The sequence below is a fragment of the Theropithecus gelada genome, chromosome 14 (assembly GCF_003255815.1).
Source record: "Theropithecus gelada isolate Dixy chromosome 14, Tgel_1.0, whole genome shotgun sequence".
NCBI classification, from domain to species: domain Eukaryota; kingdom Metazoa; phylum Chordata; class Mammalia; order Primates; family Cercopithecidae; genus Theropithecus; species Theropithecus gelada.
In genome coordinates this window covers 87,730,239-87,751,146 of record NC_037682.1, presented here as the reverse complement: position 1 = coordinate 87,751,146, position 20,908 = coordinate 87,730,239, and the positions used below count along the sequence as shown (strand labels likewise).

At 36.0% G+C, this 20,908-nt stretch overlaps 2 protein-coding genes across 6 annotated transcripts in view; one reads left to right on the top strand and one right to left on the bottom strand.

Moving 5' to 3' along the window:
* MTMR2 (myotubularin related protein 2) overlaps positions 1-9,251 on the top strand; it is an 86,475-nt gene extending 77,224 nt beyond the window's left edge. For all 4 annotated transcript variants that reach the window (XM_025355270.1, XM_025355271.1, XM_025355273.1 and 1 more), the window contains 4 exons: positions 1,686-1,778; positions 5,192-5,305; positions 7,064-7,240; positions 7,930-9,251. In XM_025355270.1, the coding sequence (XP_025211055.1) occupies positions 1,686-1,778; positions 5,192-5,305; positions 7,064-7,240; positions 7,930-8,091 (546 nt within the window). In that variant the 3' untranslated portion in view covers positions 8,092-9,251. The remainder of the gene's footprint in view (positions 1-1,685; positions 1,779-5,191; positions 5,306-7,063; positions 7,241-7,929) is intronic.
* Positions 9,252-10,647: 1,396 nt separating this feature from the next.
* The window catches only part of CEP57 (centrosomal protein 57), a 42,055-nt gene continuing 31,794 nt past the window's right edge, over positions 10,648-20,908 (bottom strand). Inside the window, exons 7-11 of one of the 2 annotated variants that reach the window (XM_025355274.1) lie at positions 20,733-20,840; positions 20,140-20,217; positions 15,299-15,537; positions 13,990-14,134; positions 10,648-12,303 (exon numbers count right to left, since the gene is read on the bottom strand). In XM_025355274.1, coding sequence (XP_025211059.1) covers positions 12,073-12,303; positions 13,990-14,134; positions 15,299-15,537; positions 20,140-20,217; positions 20,733-20,840 — 801 coding nt within the window. In that variant the 3' untranslated portion in view covers positions 10,648-12,072. The remainder of the gene's footprint in view (positions 12,304-13,989; positions 14,135-15,298; positions 15,538-20,139; positions 20,218-20,732; positions 20,841-20,908) is intronic. The other variant, XM_025355276.1, reaches the window with a different exon arrangement.

The window sequence follows — 20,908 nt, the reverse complement described above, 5'->3', positions numbered from 1 at the left end:
CTTTTACCCATGTGTGGTTTTGTAACATCACATACTGGTTATTTGGAAAGTACTGGCTTATTGAGTTACACAAATCTTCCAAATGTAAATGCATTTCGTCATATAATACCATAAAATCACACTTGTTAATCACCACCATTGATTTTGTCAGAAAAGCCTTCAATGAAGTATTTTTAAGCTCATTACGGTGGGCAAAAGTTCTCCAAAAATTGAGTTTTCACTCAAAAGCTTGAATATTTTCATTGACAACAAATACTGTCAGTTGTTTTCCTTTCAGTGATAATTCACATTGTACATTTTCAAAAAAAAAACTCTTTTTAAGTCTAAGCACAGTGCATATATTGATTTCTCTTTCAAGTAAAAATGATGAGAAAGTGCTATCTCCTACCATACTGCGTGTAGCAGCAAAGAGTTACACATATTTCCCGTTTTGTCACACAGGCCATTAAAAAAAAGTGTACTTAAGGGATGAGATTTAATAAAATTAGTAATTTTTACTGCCTTGTTAAGCACACTGGCATAAGAAAAATCGATTTTTTCCCTTTAACTGCGAGTGTCTGGTGGTAGAATACAGTGGGTACGAATGCAGTTTTAATTACAAGCATTGCCCTACTTGATGCCTGCAGAGGCACCAGAATTTTTATCCTTCATAACTTATGCATCATTAGTGCAAGTGCCAACACACTGAAAAAGGTAAATAATGTCTTAATAAATTATGAAAATAGTTTTGACCTCACAGCCCTTGGATGTTTGTGGACCACACTTTTAGAATTTCTGCTTTGGGGTAAGGAGCAGGATTCTGTTTTCAGTTATCTGAGTCAAAGGTCCTCAGAGGAAATAACTGAGAAACTAGGTAGATGACTGCATGCTTGAAGGGTGGATGTCAAGCATTTTTGGCAGGTTTTCTAAGATGTGTGCTAATAGGGTTCCTCCTAATAAAGACACATCAGCGCTAAGATAGGATGGGGTACCCTTCACTCACTGGTCAAGGCATTAACAGAGAGTGGTGCTTTCTGAGGCCAGTGTCCATGTAACTTATTTCTCAAAGAGAGAAATTAAAATCTCTAGGACAAAAATCTGGCCTCTGAGTTCTGACTGCTTCCATCTTTTATTAGCAACCTTTTTAGGATCTGGGTTTATTAAACAGAGTAGTAATTCGTATTACAAGCACTTGTGTCAGAAAATATCTCAGCAGTTTGCACATCAAAATGTTAATACATTTCTGCTTGGCAGGCTAGTGGGTGATTTTTTACTTACTTTGCAATGCTCTTTAAAAGACTCTGAAAAATTTTATGTATTTGAGACAGGGCCTCGCTTTGTCATCTAGGCTGGAGTGCAGTGGTGCGATCATAGTTCACTGTAGCCTTGTACTTCTGGGCTCAAGCCAGCCTCCCACCTTAGCCTCCTGAACAGCTAGGACTACAGGTGCATGCCACCATGCCTGGCTTTTAAAAATTTTTTGTAGAGATGGAGTCTTGCTATGTCGCCCAGACCCATCTCAAATTCCTGGCTTCAAGTGATCCTTCCACCACAGCCTCCCAAAGTGTTGAGATGACAGGTGTGAACCACAGAACCTGACTTTGAAAATTTTTAGACTATTGACCAATTATTATTTTTTAAAAAAATTATTTCCACCAAAACATGAAAACTCCCCCAAAGTTCATGTATTTCACTTTTTGCTTCAGAGAGTTGGCCATGGAGATAAGAACCATGCAGATGCAGACAGATCGCCTGTTTTTCTTCAATTTATTGACTGTGTCTGGCAGATGACAAGACAGGTAATTTATCTGGCCTATCTATTCTTATATATCTCCTTTCAGTTTTCCTGTCAGAGTGGGGAGATTTGGTCACTGATTATCCTATAGATCATTAAATGGAAATTCTTGTAACATCTCCATGTCCATGTGAGAGCTATTATTTATTGTCACATTATGAATCAGGTTAAAGATTAACACTTGACAATTTGATTCTATTAGCATTTCAATGAGTAGCATTGATAATAACTCCCAAGAGGTTTTATCCTTTGTTTTGAACAAATAGTGTTAAACAGGCTCACCTAGAAGCTCATATTGCTAAGAGTGGAGATAAAATAAGCTAGGTATCACAAGCAAAATCAAATCTTTTAAGTAACTTTAACTGTTAATTTTTTAAAAATTTTCCATCTGCTCATTCTGAAAATTTGTATTTTAAGGGAAAAATGTTTATATAGGAAGCATAACAAGGGAGGCACATATTACATTCAGTTCTTTTTATTTTTTGGCATGGAGCGAGCTATTATGGCTTTTAGAACTTCTAACAAATTTGAAATATTAATATAAATGAATTTAATCTTTTGGAAAGAGCAGAGGGGACTGAGAAAACACCTGGTTTACTGTGAGATCACTTTATTAATGAGGCAAGGGGTCACTGTCTTAAAAAGATGATTTAATTCTGACTCAAGAAAAACCATCTGGAAACCCTGTTGAATGCAGCTCATTGGGAGGTAATTATTTACCTAAGGCTTTATTAGACCCCAAAACAACTGGAAGTCTGAATTGTTTGCACTTAGATTGCCATATGAATTTAAAGTAGGGCAAGTGCTGGCTCTGCTTGGCTTTGGATCATATTTATTTAGGAGCATATTTTTAGCTTCAATAAAATACTATTTCAATAAAAGAAAATGAATGGTAATCAGGTGAAATAATCAATTATATATTTAATAGTCCCTTGCCTCCATAAGCATTTCTGCATGGGTGAATTATTTAGAAACATGTTGGGTTAAATGAAGCATTTTCGTAGCTATGACTACAATATGATGAGACTAGTGTTTTAGCATATATACTGAAAAGGTGTATGCAATTCAGTTTTGGTTTATAAATCAGACCTTCAGTGTGTTGGGAGCTGGGAGGGAGAGGTGCTATATACCTAGTTTAACAATGTTGAGTTCTTTCTTGGATTAGGTTTGACTTTTTCCTTTGGAATTGGCTTTGAGGCAGTGTATCAACTACCTAAGTCCCTACAATCCTTTTTTGGATATGTGACCCAAAACACTAGGACCCCACTTTTGACTATTACCATATTCAGTTTTAAATAACCTTTGACTGTTGGCAAAAATCAAATTCGCCATGAAAGGAGTAGGAAAGCTCTTTGAAACTGTGGTATTGTTGATGGTTGTGTGTACTGCTTTCCAAAGTGAATACCTTGAAGGAAACGATGTGTTTGAATATCAGTTCTGATATGTTTGTTAGAAAAAAAGCACATTTGCCAATTTCTTGCAAAGAAGAGTACATGATAATCTATAGCCAACCACCCTGAATGCACCCATCTCATCTGATTTTGGAAGCTAAGCAGGGTCAGGCCTTGTGAGCACTTGGATGGGAGAAGAGTACATCATAATACATGTCTTCCTTAGTAATTTTAATTTTGTTAACTTTTTATATGCTCTATCTAAAAGTAGTTTAACTCTGATTTTGAGCATGGCACTAAATAAAAGAAAATCAGTTTAAATCTGTATTTTTGATAGAACCTAAAATACTTTATAGCTGTCTTTATTTTATACACCTAGTGTTTTTCTGTATATTTTGTTCCTGAATATAAAGCATATTAGCTAGTCGTAACGTTTGTTAGCAATTGTCGGTTTTATAAATACTTGAATACTAGTACAGAGACCTGAATAGCACATTTGTCAAAACAGAACCAACTATGTTATGATAGCCAGATTCTATACCTCTCCTCCTATTTCCGTCCTCATCTCTGTCACCTCAGTCCTGAGATCAGGAAGCAGTTGTTGAAGGGCCTTTTAGATTTTAAACATGTAAATAAAACAAAATAGTTCTCTTCTGCTTAGGATTTTAAAAGCAATAGCTGCATTTAATGCCCTGCTATTTTAGTTTCTTTGTGAGGAAATGCCTACTGATTAAGCTGTCTTCTCATAACTGAGCTAATAGTTTTGCCAAGAAGATGAAAAACTAATCACAGGCTTAGATCCTTGGGATTGCTATTTAGTGATTCAGGATGCATTCATATTTGGCTATATAAAAAGGCTGTTAAGAGTGTGAACAAATACAGGAGATGGGATTTATTTTTTAAAGGAATAAATGGAATTTGAGAGTTTTTTACAATTAGCTTTTTGTTGTGGAAATGCTTGGTCATCTTCTGCTTGATCATCTGCTTCATTCAGCTTCACAGCCACAAAAATTATTCAAGGCCTACTAAGGGCCCTTTATTGTTAGGAAATCTGTCATGTTACCCTGTCTATACTTGCTAAAATGTAGGAAACTTCAAGGCAAAGTTGTTTTCATCCCTGTTCCATTTACATGCCGTTTATACTATTTTCCTCCACTATAAAGGAAGGGATCTAAGAAGTAAAAACTTGGAAGCAATGTGTATTTTCACAGTCTGCAATCTAAATATTTATATAATTTCTTACATACAGCCCTATAATTGGTAGAACCTTACATAGAAGCTTTCAAATAATTCTGAAATATTAGATAGGATGGATTAAACGAAACCTTCTAACTTACGGGGGTTTGTAATTTTTTATTTCATTAGTCCCCTAAAATTGTGTTGTGTAAAACTAAGACATCCAGTCAAGCCCCTGGCTTGGGTTAGAGAGTGAATTTTCTTTTTGTTAGATGCTGCTAAAATAGTGGCTTACAAGGCACTCTGGTTTGATGGGATGGATGTTCCCTGAAAAGTTTAGGTCGGTGCAAAAGTAATTGCCATTTCAGTGGCAAAAGCTGCAATTACTTTTTCAGCAACCTAAGTATTTAATAGGTTAATTAACTTGTAAATTATCTGCCTCAGATGTTTACTTTTGTGTATTGCTAACATGTTCTGGAGACATTATTGGCATTTTTTTGTGTAATCCTTAGAAAAACAACTATGTTGTTGAAAATTTAAAGAATCTTAATGTTGTTTGTGGTCATTTTTGGCAGAGAATGCCTAGAGTTGCCAGAATTGCATAAGTCAAAATTCAGCCTGCAAGTTTAGGGTTAGCAGATACAGCGGATACAGAAACATCATGGTCGTTAAAGTGATAACACGATGTTTGAAAAGAAAATCATACAAATAATGCCATAATGGTTTGGAATAATGTAGATTTGAATGTTTAACTTATTTTTAAATACTACCTCAAAGGATCTGCCCATGACAGGGATGAGTATGCTTGAAGAATGTCTTAATTTATGTGTTTGTGATGTTCGATTTGCAGTTTCCTACCGCATTTGAATTCAATGAGTATTTTCTCATTACCATTTTGGACCACCTATACAGCTGCTTATTCGGAACATTCCTCTGTAATAGTGAACAACAGAGAGGAAAAGAGGTAAAATATGAAACATGACCTTACCCATACTATCTCTACTGTATACTTTTCCCTAAAAGAATGTACTCTGTGATAGATTTCAACTGAAGTCATTATTTTGGGTCATACTTTATCTTACATGCTATAATACTGATTGCTTCCTTCCACAGATCTGGAGCTGATATATTCTGAAGTATCTTTGTCACAAGGCTGAAGGTGCTAGCTATCTGTCTGCTATGAGTTCATGGGTGGGAAGTAGTTTCTGCTAAAGAGAACTGAAGTATGTGAAATCTAGGGAGCACCAGTGTACCATTTTTTTCTATGTAGAATGGAAATCCTTTACAGTAGGTGCAGAAAAATTTAATTAGCAGAAAATGTATATTCGAGTGAATAGGCAGCTCAAATTCCCAAGTATATCCTATTTATGGAGACATTTTAGGTTAAGTTTTTGAGTTTTTTAAGTTGTAGAGTAATACTGTAAAAAAATTCAAACACATAAAAGATAGTATGTGGAAAGTCAAAGTTTTTCGTTATCCCACTTTTCCCCAGAGGTATCACTGTTAAATGGGGTTGGTATTAAGAAGAAATGGTGTAAGGATTACATTTCAAGTTTTACTTCTTTCTCAAAACTTGTCTATCCTATGTATCAACATCTTAGTCATCTTGATTAGTATCTCCCTCTGCATCAACTTTTATTCTAAAAAATGTGGTTATAAAGTAGTTTATGTTTTATTTTATAAAGCACAGTAGGAATAAGTACTTGCACTGAAGCTCAGTTGCTGGGTTCAAATCTTGGATCTATCACTTACCGTAACAGTTTGCTTGGGGAAGTTAATGTCTCCTTTTGTAAAATTATGAAGATTATTAAATAAGCGATACAAAATGCCACAAGAACTGCTATGTAGTATTTCCTAGACTTCCTTAAAGGCAGGTATTAAATTTTTAAATTCACCTTATGTTTCAGTGTCTAGCATGCAATAACTATTTCTATGCATAGCAGGCACTCAATAACTTAAGGAATGTTCATTAGAAATAGTTTTATTTTTTGAGAGCCTTGGGTAGGAATCATTGATTAAAAAAAAAAAAAACTTTTGAAATTAATACTTTTTTAAATTAATATGCATACCATGAAATTCACTTTGATAGTGTATAGTTGACTGGTTTTTAGTATATCTGAGTTGTACAGCCATCACCACATTTTCATTTCAGAACATTTCATCACCTCAGAAAACCTGTTAATAGTCACTCCCCATTCAGCCCTGCCAAACACCAATGTTTTTGTCTCTGGATTTGCCTTTTCTGGACATTTCATATAAATGGAGTCATTTAATATGTAAACCTTGTGTCTGGCTCCTTTCCTTTAATATGCTTTCAAGGTTCATACATTGTGTATCATTTCTTTTTATGGCTGAATAATATTCCATTGTGTGGATATATTTCACTTATCATCAGTTGATGGACTTTTGGGTTGTTCCCACTTCTTGACTATTAATGAATAATGCTGGTTTGAACATCTATAAAAAAGTTTTCGTACAGACATGTCTTCCGTTTATTGGATAGGTACAAGAGTGGAATTGCTGGATCATATGGTATCTGAGGAAATGCAGACTGTTTTCCAGTACCCTCTGATTTTAATATAAGTTGGTTTATCACTGAAGTCTCCAAGTCCACATCCTCTAAAGAGATTTTAATGACGACAAAGTACTTTTTTACAAATTTCCTCTCAAGTGTAAATGGCTTAGGTGGTGGATAATCTTTACCTATTTTTCCTGCCTACAGAATCTTCCTAAAAGGACTGTGTCACTGTGGTCTTACATAAATAGCCAGGCGGAAGACTTCACTAATCCTCTCTATGGGAGCTATTCCAATCACGTCCTTTATCCAGTAGCCAGCATGCGCCACCTAGAGCTCTGGGTAGGATATTACATAAGGTGGAATCCACGGATGAAACCACAGGTATGTGCTGTACAATATACAATGGGAATTTTCATTCATACAATGCAACTTTGTCCCTTAAAAGCAGCTGGAAAGATTATCTGTGCATATTTGAAACTTTACTCTTTACCCATCGATAGTTAGAACTGTATAGTAGAAAAAGTACTATACTGGGGCAGGGTAATCAGTATACCTGGTTCTTAGGACTGCTTGTATGACATCAGACATATCACTGCTCTCTTTTCTCGCATCTTCCCTCCTCTGTCTGGATAACCTCTAGGGGGTCTTGTTTTAATAAGCTGAAGAAAGTAGCTTTAGGAAAGTTAAAAGCTGAACAAAATTCTGGTCTACTGTGAATATGTTTATGGAATATTAACTACTTAGAACTGTTTAAGACTAAAAACCTGTAAATAATAGGGAATCTTCTGACTACTGACTTTTAATTGTGTTAATTATTTGTTGTATTTGGAAAAGTACCAGTTTCAGGAGCACCTACACAGCAGGTTATTCTCTGGAAATACTCAGGGGCACTGGGAAAGCCAGTGGAAAGATGAGTGGTGTCCATAGTCCCTATATTTAACTTCACTGATGGGTTGGAAAGGTGCCACTGGTTCCAACAGCTGAAAGAACATACACTGCAACATTTAGGGAATGATTTGACTCTTTGGTCAGGATTTCCTAGTTGAATATTTTATGTTTTGCTCTTGCAGGAACCTATTCACAACAGATACAAAGAACTTCTTGCTAAACGAGCAGAGCTTCAGAAAAAAGTAGAGGAACTACAGAGAGAGATTTCTAACCGATCAACCTCATCCTCAGAAAGAGCCAGCTCTCCTGCACAGTGTGTCACTCCTGTCCAAACTGTTGTATAAAGGACTGTAAGATCAGGGGCATCATTGCTATACACTCTTGATTACACTGGCAGCTCTATGAGTAGAAAGTCTTCCGAATTTAGAACCCATCTATGAGAGAAAGTTCAGTCACTTTATTTATTTTAAATCTCTCTAGGATGAGTTTAGAACTGTAGCAGTGCAGGTGGCTTAAGTGAAATAACTCCATATGTAATTACATGATTATGATACTAATCTTTTAAGTATCCAAGGATATTAAAATACTTCAATCCTGGATCCACAGTGGGAACAAGTTTCTATTAAAAGGCAAATGCTGTTACAAATTTTTGGCATCTGGTAATATTAAAACCATTTTAGAAATATGCTCTGTGCTCACTGTGCAGAGGAATATCAGTTTTCAAACCAAAACTGAAATTCTGTGGCATCACATATATTGGGGCCTTGATGTCATGACAGATCAAAATCATTTGATATCCCTTTCTCCATTCTAGGTTTTTCTTTTTTTCAGTAATTGATTTACCTTGATCACTTTTCAACTTCCATATTCTTCATATAGTAAAAGGCAAAGTGTTGAAGATATTATGGCATAGTAGTAGTTGAAAATTATTGCTGTCATTGTTTACATACTTAAGACATATTAGCAAGTTGAGCCAAAATGGGAGGCCTTATAGATGTGCTTGGGGGAAGATGAAGGGCAGAAAGTATCCATACAGGAGTTCAAAGAATTCCATGCCCTTCAGATTAGCCCAATTACCAGAAACATCATGGGAGATATTTTAAAAACTAATTATTCACTTGTTTTGTGTGTCTGAACACACAGAAGCTAATTGGCAAGTTTTTAAGAAGTATTTAAAAATCTTACTAGGATTGACATTTTTCTGAAGTCTGTATAAATAGCTTATAGTGAGAAGTACTATGCTCAAATTTTACATTTTTCCCTTTGCAAATTCTATAATTTCCACTACCAAAGAACACACTGCATGTAAAAGATGTATTACAATCTCAAAGCCAGTAAAAGAAATCTTGCTTCACTGCTCACCTGCTACAAGTAAGAGTCTGGTGCTGGTAGAAACATTTGACTTTTATTCTATATAAGAGCCATATGTAATGTACTGTAATAAAGGAGCTTCTTGTCCCTTGGTCTTTTAATTAAAAGAAATTCCAACTGACTTTTAAACTTTGTTCTTGTCCAAAGTTGCTTTTTCTTTTTTTTTCCCAGAAATATTTGGAAATTATTGAAGGAATATGCACCCCACATGAAAATGTTCAATTTGTACCCATTTTCCCTTAACCAACACCCAAATCAAACAAAATATACAGTGTTTTTCCACTCACTAATTCACTATACAGGGAGTCTGAACCTTAGCCTCCCTCTTGGTCTTGCAATGAGGAACTATAGTTTCTATTAGTATATCCAATTTAGCAAAATTAGTACCAAAATGATTTCTTTGGTAATTGTGTGAAATACAAGCTTTTTAACAGGGCATTTAAGTGGCTAGCAAATCGGTGTTAAACATTAAGCTTTCTACTCCAAGTATTTCACAAATGCATCTGCCATTTTCCTCATTTAAACTTTGATTATCTTGGCCTGATACCACATAAAAGAATGTAGAATGGCTGAAGAGATCAAGAATTTAAAGCTTCTAGTCTTAATATACTTGCATCCACTTCAAATTCCAATCAAAAGCCAGGGGAATCTAAGTGCAACCCTACCACTTCTCTGCTGAGAACCTTCCAGTGGTTCCCCTCACCTTCTGCAGAAGTCTCCAATATGGAGTACATGCACTTGAGCATTTAAGATATACCACTGGTGTGTGTGGAAGGGAGGGAGGAGGAATACTAGCACTTTTTATATATTTACACAAGCAAAACTTTTAAATATTTGAATTGACAGTTACATGTTTCATAACTTTATATGTCTGTTGGTTGTACAGGTGTAATTTTTTCCCTTTTTGATTAGGGTTACAAAATTTAGAGACCAGTATGATTAAGTTGAAGCTCCTTAGCCTCCTTCGACCTAGTCTCTGCATACCTCAACTGTTACGTACCAGTGCTACTCTTCTGTTCACAACTGCCTCATGTAATCTGCAGATTCCTGCTTCCCCACTTTTGTTCAGTCTATCTTGTGCACCTGGAACAACTGTTCTCCCTTGTGACTAATTCCTCTTTTCTAGCGTTTAGGCATCACCTCTTCCTCTGGGAAGTTATCTGATTCACGACTGCCTTCTCTGACATCCCCACCTTCCTCTGTGCCCCCATAGCCCTGTGTATATGGCTACTACCACTGCAATTCACCACATTATATTGGAATGAACAATTCACCTGTCTACCACAAGTCTGTAAGCATACCTTATTTGAAATGAATTGCAATAAAGCTGTGTTACAACGTAAGTGGATGGATGACACATTCCTCTACTGTAAACTTGCAGATAAGAAAACTGAAACAGTATTTTTTCACTTCTCACCTGAGAGTACAAAAAGCTGGAGTAGTTCAGTTTGAATCCTAGTTGAGAAATGGGGTGGGATTTAGCATCATTCAATCACCCTTCTCCTAATTAGGACTCAGAGCCACTACAATTCAAATGATGGTTATACAATTTAATGACCTGAAATTCAAACAAGGAGATAACAGCAGTTTTTAATAGTTGAAATGGTGGTTGACACATATATTTATCATGTCACCAGTGCACTGTTTCTCACTTCTCTTGTGTCTATGGGCTCACAGTTATTAATTCGATCAAGCTACAAACCTACTCATTAGAAAACTGGACACACAAGCACAAGTTTACAAGCCACAAATACCCCAAAATCTACTTCAGGATCCTAAATTAAAGCCTGTTACTGTAGTATCTTGTATCATGAGGAAATCTAATATTCTTGGGCTCTCTTTCTATGTAAGCATGAGTATAGCAACTAAGTACTAGTTTTTTCTCTTCATGAATACATTGATGTCCTATTTAGAAATGCATTTTTTGAGAGCTTATCACAAAGCCTTTTACAGGCTGTTAAGGAAAGTTTCAGTGTTTCTTTTAAAAAAGTGCTTTATTGACTTTACATTTATAAAAGGTTAACATGTCTTGATCTAGTTGAAATTATGATTTATAGCAACATGATAACAATTATGTGTACAGTTCATATTCCACTCATACTGTACACCAGTAAAAGCAAATATTCAAAGGGTTCTCTAAGTTTCAAGATTAAAAACCATAATGCCTTGACTGAATATCATGATTACAAAACAGGTGTTAAGAACTGTGAAGGTATATGCTCACAACATATCCCTTCTCCCATTCTCACTTTATTCCAAAATCTCATTCCACTGACAATTTGTTTATACTTTCAAAAATCCTTTTATAATTTTTACAGATATAACTCAAAATGACTGCTTGGGTCTTTAAAAAAATTAACAGATTAAAAAGCAATACAAGTGCACTTAATACTGATCAAAGTCTGAAATGCCAAAAAGCAAAATAAAAATCCTCTGAAATATATATATATATATTTAAATATAGAAAAACTCCACCAATAGTAGAAACAAAGTATGTTTAATGGTTGCTTTGGAAAGGGGAAGTGGGCACTTCATGCCAGGGAGATTTAAAAATGAGACTTTTCAAGCAAGCACTGCCTATGGCATAGTCTCATATTTTGAAAATGTAAACCTAGTTTTAAATATAAAGAACTATTTTTAAAAAATCACACCCACAAGTAAAAAACTGGTAATCTGTTTACAAAGTGCAATATATCAGTACAGCAAACTCATCTCAACAAAACAAGATTATGTGTGGTTTCTCAGGCTTTAAAACCCCCCTGGTTTCCATTTAAATGTTTTAACACTGAGTCATCCTGCATACATGAAAAGCCTGTATAATGAAGCCTGGGTCCCTTAACACCTGCTATTAATTAATTCCAACATAAGTGAGTATGAGATCTGGGAAGTAAATTGTCATCATCTGATTGATGAGGTACAGATTATCTGAATAAAATTTCTGACCTGGTTATGAGTCAGTAATCCCAACACAAACTACTGCTTTGTAGTGAATTCTGTATGGTTTGCATGTCCTTCAATAACTGAAGATTTTTTCTGCCTTTTTCTCCAGGTCTGAGTTTGGTAAAATCTTTCTTATTTGTGGTCCCTGTGATTCCAGAACGGCTGCTGCTGTTTCCTTCTTCATCAAGAGTCTTTTTGGTAGCTTTTAATTCCTTCTTCTGCTTCTCTAACTTCTGTTTCTCCAGCTATACCAAATAACCAAGGCAGGAAGGAAAAGGAGAATTTAATGAAAATATTTTTTTCTGACAACAAAAAGTACAAAAGAGTACCTTTTTTTTGGTTAACTCTCATGCTAACTGAAACTCAAATAATACATTCTAGGCTTTTTTAAAAAGACTTCAAAACCTACTGCACTAGTCATTTAACACTTAAATATTAATATAAATAAATATATGCTTAAATATATATAACAATATACAAACAAGTAAATCTGAGTAAACAAATTCTGGTTGTCCTAAATTAAGGCAATATTGCCAAAGTACAGAACAGGGCAAGTGAGAAACAAGGGGAGTTGAAGGAAACTCATGGAGGAGGCAAAAATCACACACACAGAAAAGAACGGGAAGGATTTTCACAAATGGGAGAAGAGGAGAAAGGCATTCTAGAAACTAGTCTGAGGAGGCAAAGAAACAATTTCCAGATGGATGAACAGATGTAACTGGTAATGTATTAATACTATGAAAAGAATTTCATTTTTGTTCCATTATTTTAGAATAATTTAAACCAGGGGAGCTTCATTTTTACTTTAGCCAAACTGATGCTGGCATGTTGGTGTTCCATTAGAATAAGTCTAATTAGTATAAGCAACAAATTAAACCATTACTCCTTACTCCTACAGGAATAATTTGCTTGTATTTCTTTTTCATACATGAACTTTGAAAAACATCCCAAGTTTTAGAGTTGAAAAGGCTAGTTTCATCCCAGCTCTGCCATTTCCCAGTGAGCTGATACTTGGGCAAGTTATTTAATTTTGCTGAGGATATATGCATACTTCCCAGAAAATGTGGCCTAGCATCCTCATCTATGAGAATATACCCACTTCATAAGCCATTTGTGAAAATTAGATGATATACTCAAAGCACTTGGCACTGGGTCTATCATATGGCTACCAATCAACAGCCAACAAACCTGTTCTACTCTCTGAACTTCTCAGCCTTCTCCATTTCAGTCAGTGGAATCACCATCCTGCCTAACTCCCTCTCCTTCTACATGATACCCAGCAGCAAATAACCCCAATATTTTTTTTACTTCCAAAATATACCTCAAATCTGTTTACCTCTGCCCAAACCCAACTACTGTCTTGCTGACCACCACTGATATGTCTATAGCTGGTCTCTCAGCCTCTCTGCCTTGATCCCATCACCCTACCCCTAGTCACTACAGTAATCTCTTAAATACCTGAATCATGTTTCTCTCTGGATGAAAACCCTTGAATGTGACGTCACCACTGCATCTAGTAGATACTACATTGTTGGCTGATATAAAATGATTAGTAACATAAATATATTTCACATATTTAATGTTTGACTTATTCCTTTGGAAATAGAATTTCCCAGGTGCTTTTTAAAAAAAACTTACTTGGATAAACTCAGAACTATTTAAATTCATCAAAGAAGTTAAAGCTTATTCATAAAGAATATTAAATACATTCAGTATTTGAAAGATGTATCTTAGATGAATATGCTAAGTGACTAAAAGTGTCTTCTTTCCTAATCTACTTACCAATTCTTAATGAACAAATGTCTTCAGTAAAGAAGTATCTCCTGTAGGTATTTATCTATGATACACTTAGTGTCATAATTTAATATTTGAATTAAAGTGTATTTTTTTTCTTAATCATTAGAAACTTGAGTGAAGGAAAACTGAGTTACCTGGGCTTGGTATTTTCGAACTTTAGTTATTTGGTTGGCTTTTGCTTCCATCCTTCCCACTAATGCCTCCAATTCACACTCTAACTTGTCTTTCAGTTCAACAGTTGGTGACTCCTGGATAAGTTTTGCAAGCTGCTGGTGATCACTATATACAAAGCAGAAGTAGAACGTGGTTAAGTTTTCTATGTTTCATGGCTAGGTCTATTATACCTTGCTCATTATGGGGTTACTGCCCCATGTATTTAAAAAATGACTCCATTTTTTGAATAGAGCAAGAAATTTTTTTTTGAGATGGAGTCTCACTCTGTCGCCCAGGCTGGAGTGCAGTGGCATGATCTCGGCTCACAGCAAGCTCCGCTGCCCAGGTTCATGCCATTCTCCTGCCTCAGCCTCCTGAGTAGCTGGGACTACAGGTGCCCACCACCATGCCCGGCCAATTTTTTTGTATTTTTAGTACAGATGGGGTTTCACCATGTTAGCCAGGATGGTCTCAATCTCCTGACCTCATGATCACCCGCCTCGGCCTCCCAAAGTGCTGGGATTATAGGCGTGAGCCACCGTGCCCAGACTAGATCAAGAAATTTTTAATTGAAAATATGAATTTAAAAGTTCAAGAAAGGCACTGGAGGGAAATGGAAGAGTTCTTAATTTCAAGGTTAAATCTTTATATTCATATTTTCCCCAAAAGAATACTGTATATGTAAAGGAAAGTCTAGAGATGAATTTTGTTCTTCAGACACTCATGTCCTAACTTATCAAGTTTAGCTAAAATGAATGTAATGTCAGGCACCAGATAATGATGCAGTACACAACAGACCACATATACAACAGTGATCCCGTAAGACTTTATCATATTTTTACTGTATCTAGGTATGTTTATATACACAAATACTTACCATTGTGTTACAACTGCTTATAGTAGAGTAACATGCTAGGTTTGTAGCCTAGGAGCAATAGGCTATAAGATTAGCACACTCCTACAGGCATAAGGAAAAAAAAATCGCCTAATGATATATTTCTCAGAGCACATCTCTGTCATTCAGTGATGCATGACTGTATATCATAAGTTCTCAAAGAAATAAAACTTAAATATAAACCTTGGTCTTCAAAACATTTAACAGTAAGAGAGAGATTTTACCCTTATTAGTTATATTTGTTAAAGTCCCAGTAACTTGGTTAGTGTTAAGGATTGTGCTCAGCCATACTTGCTCAACAAAGGAAAGTAAGAATAATAAAGTCAACAAGTTTTTAAAAACTGAGGTTTTAAAGCTAAATTGAATTAAAAAACAAACAACAAAAAACAACTCACAAGCTCATTTGCCCAAATTCGTCCTGTAAAGTCTGTAAGACTTCTGCCAGCTCCTCATTAATACCGTTGGAGGGAGATGTTACTGACAACTTCTTACTTTTACCACCTCGTGAAGATACTTGCTTTGCCAAAGGAATACTGTTGATGACTCGATCATTGCACAAAGCTTTACTGTGTTGCTTCATCAGATGCAAGACAAGCTGAACATTGGCTACCACGGCATGGCTAGGACTTGTGGACTAAAGGAAGAAAAATGATGAAAGAAGTAACTGAAGTTATATTCTCTACACCACTTTCTATTCCCTAAGCCTAGGTAAAAAGAACTCTTCACCTTTCAAAGTACAGTATATAAATCCTAAAATTATTCTGATCATGATGTTCTTCTATTTGAAATCCTCTTGATATAAATCCACTAACTATAATGTTTCAGAATGGAAAATAAGGCCCTACATCATTGAGCTGCAACCTACATTTCCTAGCCTCATGTCCTATCATCCTCCCCTTTTCTGCATTTTGTGAACAAACCATATTTGCAGATGACATTTTTTGGTGTGTTAGCAACATTTATATCATTCTTTAAAACCCAGTTCAAATATATTATTTTTAAAGGCTTCCTTAAAACTGCCAGGTAATCAGTCCATTCTCAGATCACCTATAACACTTTTTACATATCTCTCTCATATCATTTATCATAATATATTTTAATTGCTTTTACATATCGATTTCACCTATTAAACAGTGTATATCCAGGTGGTAGAGACTTGTTCATTTCTCTATCCTGGAATAATAGGAAGCACTAATACATGTCTATCACATGTGTAAGAAAAACCTGATAGACTTCTCAAAAATATTTTGTTTTTGTTTTAAACACTAAACCAACAATCTCAATGTACTATTCCATTTTATAAATAGATGGCTGGGCTTACTTGGCTCCATAAATATCATTAGATAGCATATTTAAAATGCAGGTTCCTAGGCAGCACACCAAACTCACTGCAGAGTTAGAGTTTGGAAATTTGTTTTCAAGTCCTCCAGTTGATTTTGATTAGCCAGATTCGGAACCACCATGCTAAGGTAAACATATGCCTTCCTTCTAATCTTAGTTCCCATTGTTAGCTAGCAAATTGAATACAGCAGTATTATATATCACATCCAAGTGGGAGTTTATTACATCAATGCAAGGCTGGTCCACTATTCAAAAATCAATCGATGTAACCACTATTTTGCTCGTAACTTGTAATATATATTTATTATACTAATTGCCTATAAGTACACTTTCAGTATGCAATAATTTAAAAAATTCTCTTGTTCCTGTTATTTTTCTGATTATATTAATATGCACTGGACCCTTGAACAATGGAGGGGTTAGGGGCACCGACCACCCATGCAGTCAAAACTCTGCCATAATGAAACTTTATTTTCCTTCAACTTTTAAGTTCTGGGGTACACGCACAGATCTGTTACACAGGTAAATGTGTGCCATGGTGGTGTGCTGCACAGATCAACCCATCACCTAGGTATGAACCCCAGCATCCATTGGGTACTCTTCCTGATGCTCTCCCTCCCCGTTGACCAACTCCCCCACCAAACAGGCTCCAGGGCATGTTGTTCCCCACTATGGGTCCATGTGTTCTGATCATTCAGCTTCCACTTATGCAGCTGAGAACTATAATAAAACTTTGCCCTAAAATGTAACCAATAGCCCACTATTGACTGGAAGCATTTATATTATGTTTTATGTATAAACTATATTCTAAAAGTAAAGTTAGAAGAAAATATTAAGAAAATCCTAAGGAAGAGAAAGTATATCTACTATTCATTAACTGGCTCACCATACAGGCCTTCATCCCCATTATTCACTGTTGAGTAGGCAGAAGAATGGGGTTGGTCTTGCTGTCTCAGCAGTGGCAGAGGCAGAAGGGGTGGAGAAGGTGGAGGGGGAGGCAGGAGAGGCTAACACATTCTGTGTAACTTTACAGAAATATACTATAATTTGTCTTGGCTTTTCTGCTTTTTCATTTCTCTAAAAATGTTTCTATATGATACCAATTATTCTTCCACCATTTGCTTTAGTTTCAGTGATGTATCATAGAAGGGTCTATGTCATAAAAGTCAAAAGCAGGTTGGGCACAGTGCTCATGCCTGTAATCCCAGCACTTTGGGAGGCTGAGACGGGTGGATCACCTGAGGTCTGATTTTGAGACTAGCCTGGCCAACATGGAGAAACCCTGTCTCTACTAAAAAAATACAAAAATTAGCCAGGCATGGTGGCGCATGCCTGTTGTCCCAGGTATTTGAGAGGCTGAGGTGGGAGAATTGCTTGAACCCAGGAGACAGAGGCTGCAGTGAGCCGAGATGGAACCATTGCACTCCAGCCTGGGTGACAGAGCGAGACTCCATCTCAAAAAAAAAAAAAAAAAAAAAAAGTGAAAGGCAGTCTTGAATAATTAGAACCCTTCTGCCAGACTGTCTAGTGTCAATGTGTTTTCTGACATTACTTCCACGTTGTCTTCCTCATCTTGTGGCACTGGTTTGAAAGCACTTGTATCCATCCCAGTTGTTAATTCCTCTGTCATGGTGTCTACTGACTCTTGAATTTCTCCAAGATTTGTATCCTGAAATCCTTCACCTCCAGCCTTCTTTTTTTTTTTTTTGCCATATCTACAATCTCTTTCATGATTGGCTCTGTCATAAATCCTGTGAAATCATGCATATCATCTGGAGAGTTTTCTCCAACAGGAATTTATTACTTCAGGCTTGATGGCTTTCATGACTTTTTCTATAAAAATGATGACATCATCTTCAACTGTGTAATCCTTCCAGACTTTCATAATGTTCTCTCTGAAGTTCTCTTCCACAGCATTAAGAACCCTTTTTACACTGTATGTAATGTGCCTTAGAGGTCCTTATGCTCCCTGATCTAGAGGCTGAATTAGACACCTTGTGTTTAGGGGCAAGTAGACTACTTCCATGCCTTTGGTGTTGAACTTTCATGTTCCTGGGTAGCTAGGGGCAATGCCTAGTATTAAAAAGACTTTAAAAGGCAGTCTCTTACTGGCAAATTACTTCCTGACTTCAGGGACAAAGCATTGATGGCTCAATTCTTTTTCTAAATCCAGTTTAGAAAAAGGGTTCTCAACGGGGCATTCTTGTCGTAAACCCAAAGACTGGCAGTTGGGTATATTTCCCCTTGAAGGCTCAGGGATTAGCACCTTTATAGACAAGGGCAATCCTGATTGTAAATCTGATTGTGTTTTCACAAAATAGTAGATTTAGCCTGTCTCCTCTTTCCTTAAATCCTGGTGCTGACTTCTCTTCCTTACTTATAAATATCCTTCATGGCATCATGTTTTTCCAGAATAGTGTACTTTTGTCTGCATTAAAAGCCTGTTCAGGAAGATACCCTTTCTCCTCAATGATTTTCTTAATGGCATCTTAGGACTCATCTGCTGCCTCTTGGTCAGCAGAAGCATGACTTTTGTCTGCGTCTTGGGAGCACTTCCACCATCATTAGTAGCACTTGACATGGGTCCTATGGTATTATTCAAAGTATTTACTGTATTGTGCTAAACATGATGGTAAATACGAAACTGCTAGAGAACACTTTCTACTGTGACACACAATTTGCTGGAGAGATGAACTGCTCATTTGAAGATAATTAGCATCACACAGCATTTTAAGTGAATACTCCCAACCCTTGAGCTCATCACAATGACAACAGAGGTGGCTACAAAATTATCAGTTGCATAGTATGTACTACAGTTAATTTTATACAGTTATGATTTAATACTGCATCTTTATCTATTTACATTTATCTGTACTGTGAATGGCGCCATGTAGTCTGTGTGCAAATCGTTTTTGATAAATTAAAAAAACAGACTTGTGTACATTTTATGGTAGTAATAAAATGCACTTGTATTGACATAGTCAATTTTATGCATCCATGACATACCAACTTTTTCTTAGCGTCTGATATTTCTAAGATACAGTTTGCAAGTTTTTTCAAATTGCCAGAAATCTCCAAAAAATTTTCTGAGATACTTATTGAAAAAAAAAAATCTGCCTGTAAGTAGACCCACACAGAGTTCAGACTCATGTTGTTCAAGGGTCAACTGTACCTTTTTCAAATGCTTGTCACCACTAACGTATTATATTCCCCATGATTTCACTCCAAATTTACTGGGGGTTTAAAATAAATAAATATAAACAAATATAAAATTCAAAAGAACATTTACTTCCCAAGATGCTAGAATGACAATCTAGTTGGAATCGAAACATAAAACCACCAGCAACACAGCTTATAAAGTAGTGTCAACTAGCACAGTTTTAGGCACTTCACTCAGTACTTGTTGATATATGACGATACAGCTTTACATTCAAGTGCTAAAGAAACTTAAGATTCAAGTGTACGTATGACTGCTTCTTGGAGAATTAGTCCTAGATCTGGATGTGAGGGCAAGTAGTGCTATATGCTTATTCAAATATCTACCTGTATCTAAATATAACTCAACAGGATTGATACTAAAAATCCAATGCTACAAACATATTATTTCTTATTTCCTTGACCCCTATCTGAAACGACACCTTCTTCAACTTAGGGTCTCTGCTTTTACCACTTCCTTTCCACATATACTTTATCTACTTTAAGGTATCCTCCCCATCTCTTCCTTGCTTCCCCAATCCCAAAAAACCTCCCCCCATCTCATTTTCACATCACTGTGATCCACACTGGTACAGGGACAGAAAAATGTTCATTCCATTTACAGACATACTTGCAGATGCAGGGACTTAATTCAAGGATCAACATTGTACAAAAAGAATCCAGAGTTTGACCAACTCACCTTCCCAGCTACAAATGGCATATCTCCCAAGCATAATCTATAATGTGGTTGTGCACCAAAATAGTTCCTAGAACTTTTCTGAATGAAGAGAAGAGGAAAACAATTTTATTTTATTCACATGATAATAAAAACTGACTATACATGACTAACTTGAAACTTCAGTTAACTATTGGGCTACTACTTGCCTTATCCATAGCTGGCATTATGATCACGAGCCAGCTCCTAATAGTACTTGTTAGCACGTATCCTAGCCTTGTAAAGGCTGGGGGAAAAAAAGCACTTGACAAAACAACAGTTACATTCTAAGTAGAAAATCAGTATACATATACACAAAACATTGTAAGAGCACAAGATAATGCAGTACTAATAATAATGCTAATTTTGTATGGTGTTCTGCAGTACCAAAATCCTTATATATTTTCTATCAGAATAAAAATTTAGAAGTATTACTTATCTCCACCTTCTGAATGAAGAAATTGAGAATGAAAGATTTACTCTCTCAAGGTTGTAGTACACCATACAGTTTATGAGTGTTTTGACATAAACTATACCAAGTAATCAGCATTTTGCCTGATTTGGTTCTGTCTTCACACCTTTTCTGGTGGTTTTGACTTCTTTTTTTTAATTCTTCTTGCACTGGGAACACGTGGAGTTGCCTTATCTTCAAAAGTAAGTCTATTTGTTTCTAGACCAGTCTGCAACTAGGAAAAATGAGAGCCTAAAGTTAATGCTGTAGGAATAAAACCGATGAAAGCCTGTAAAAGCCAAT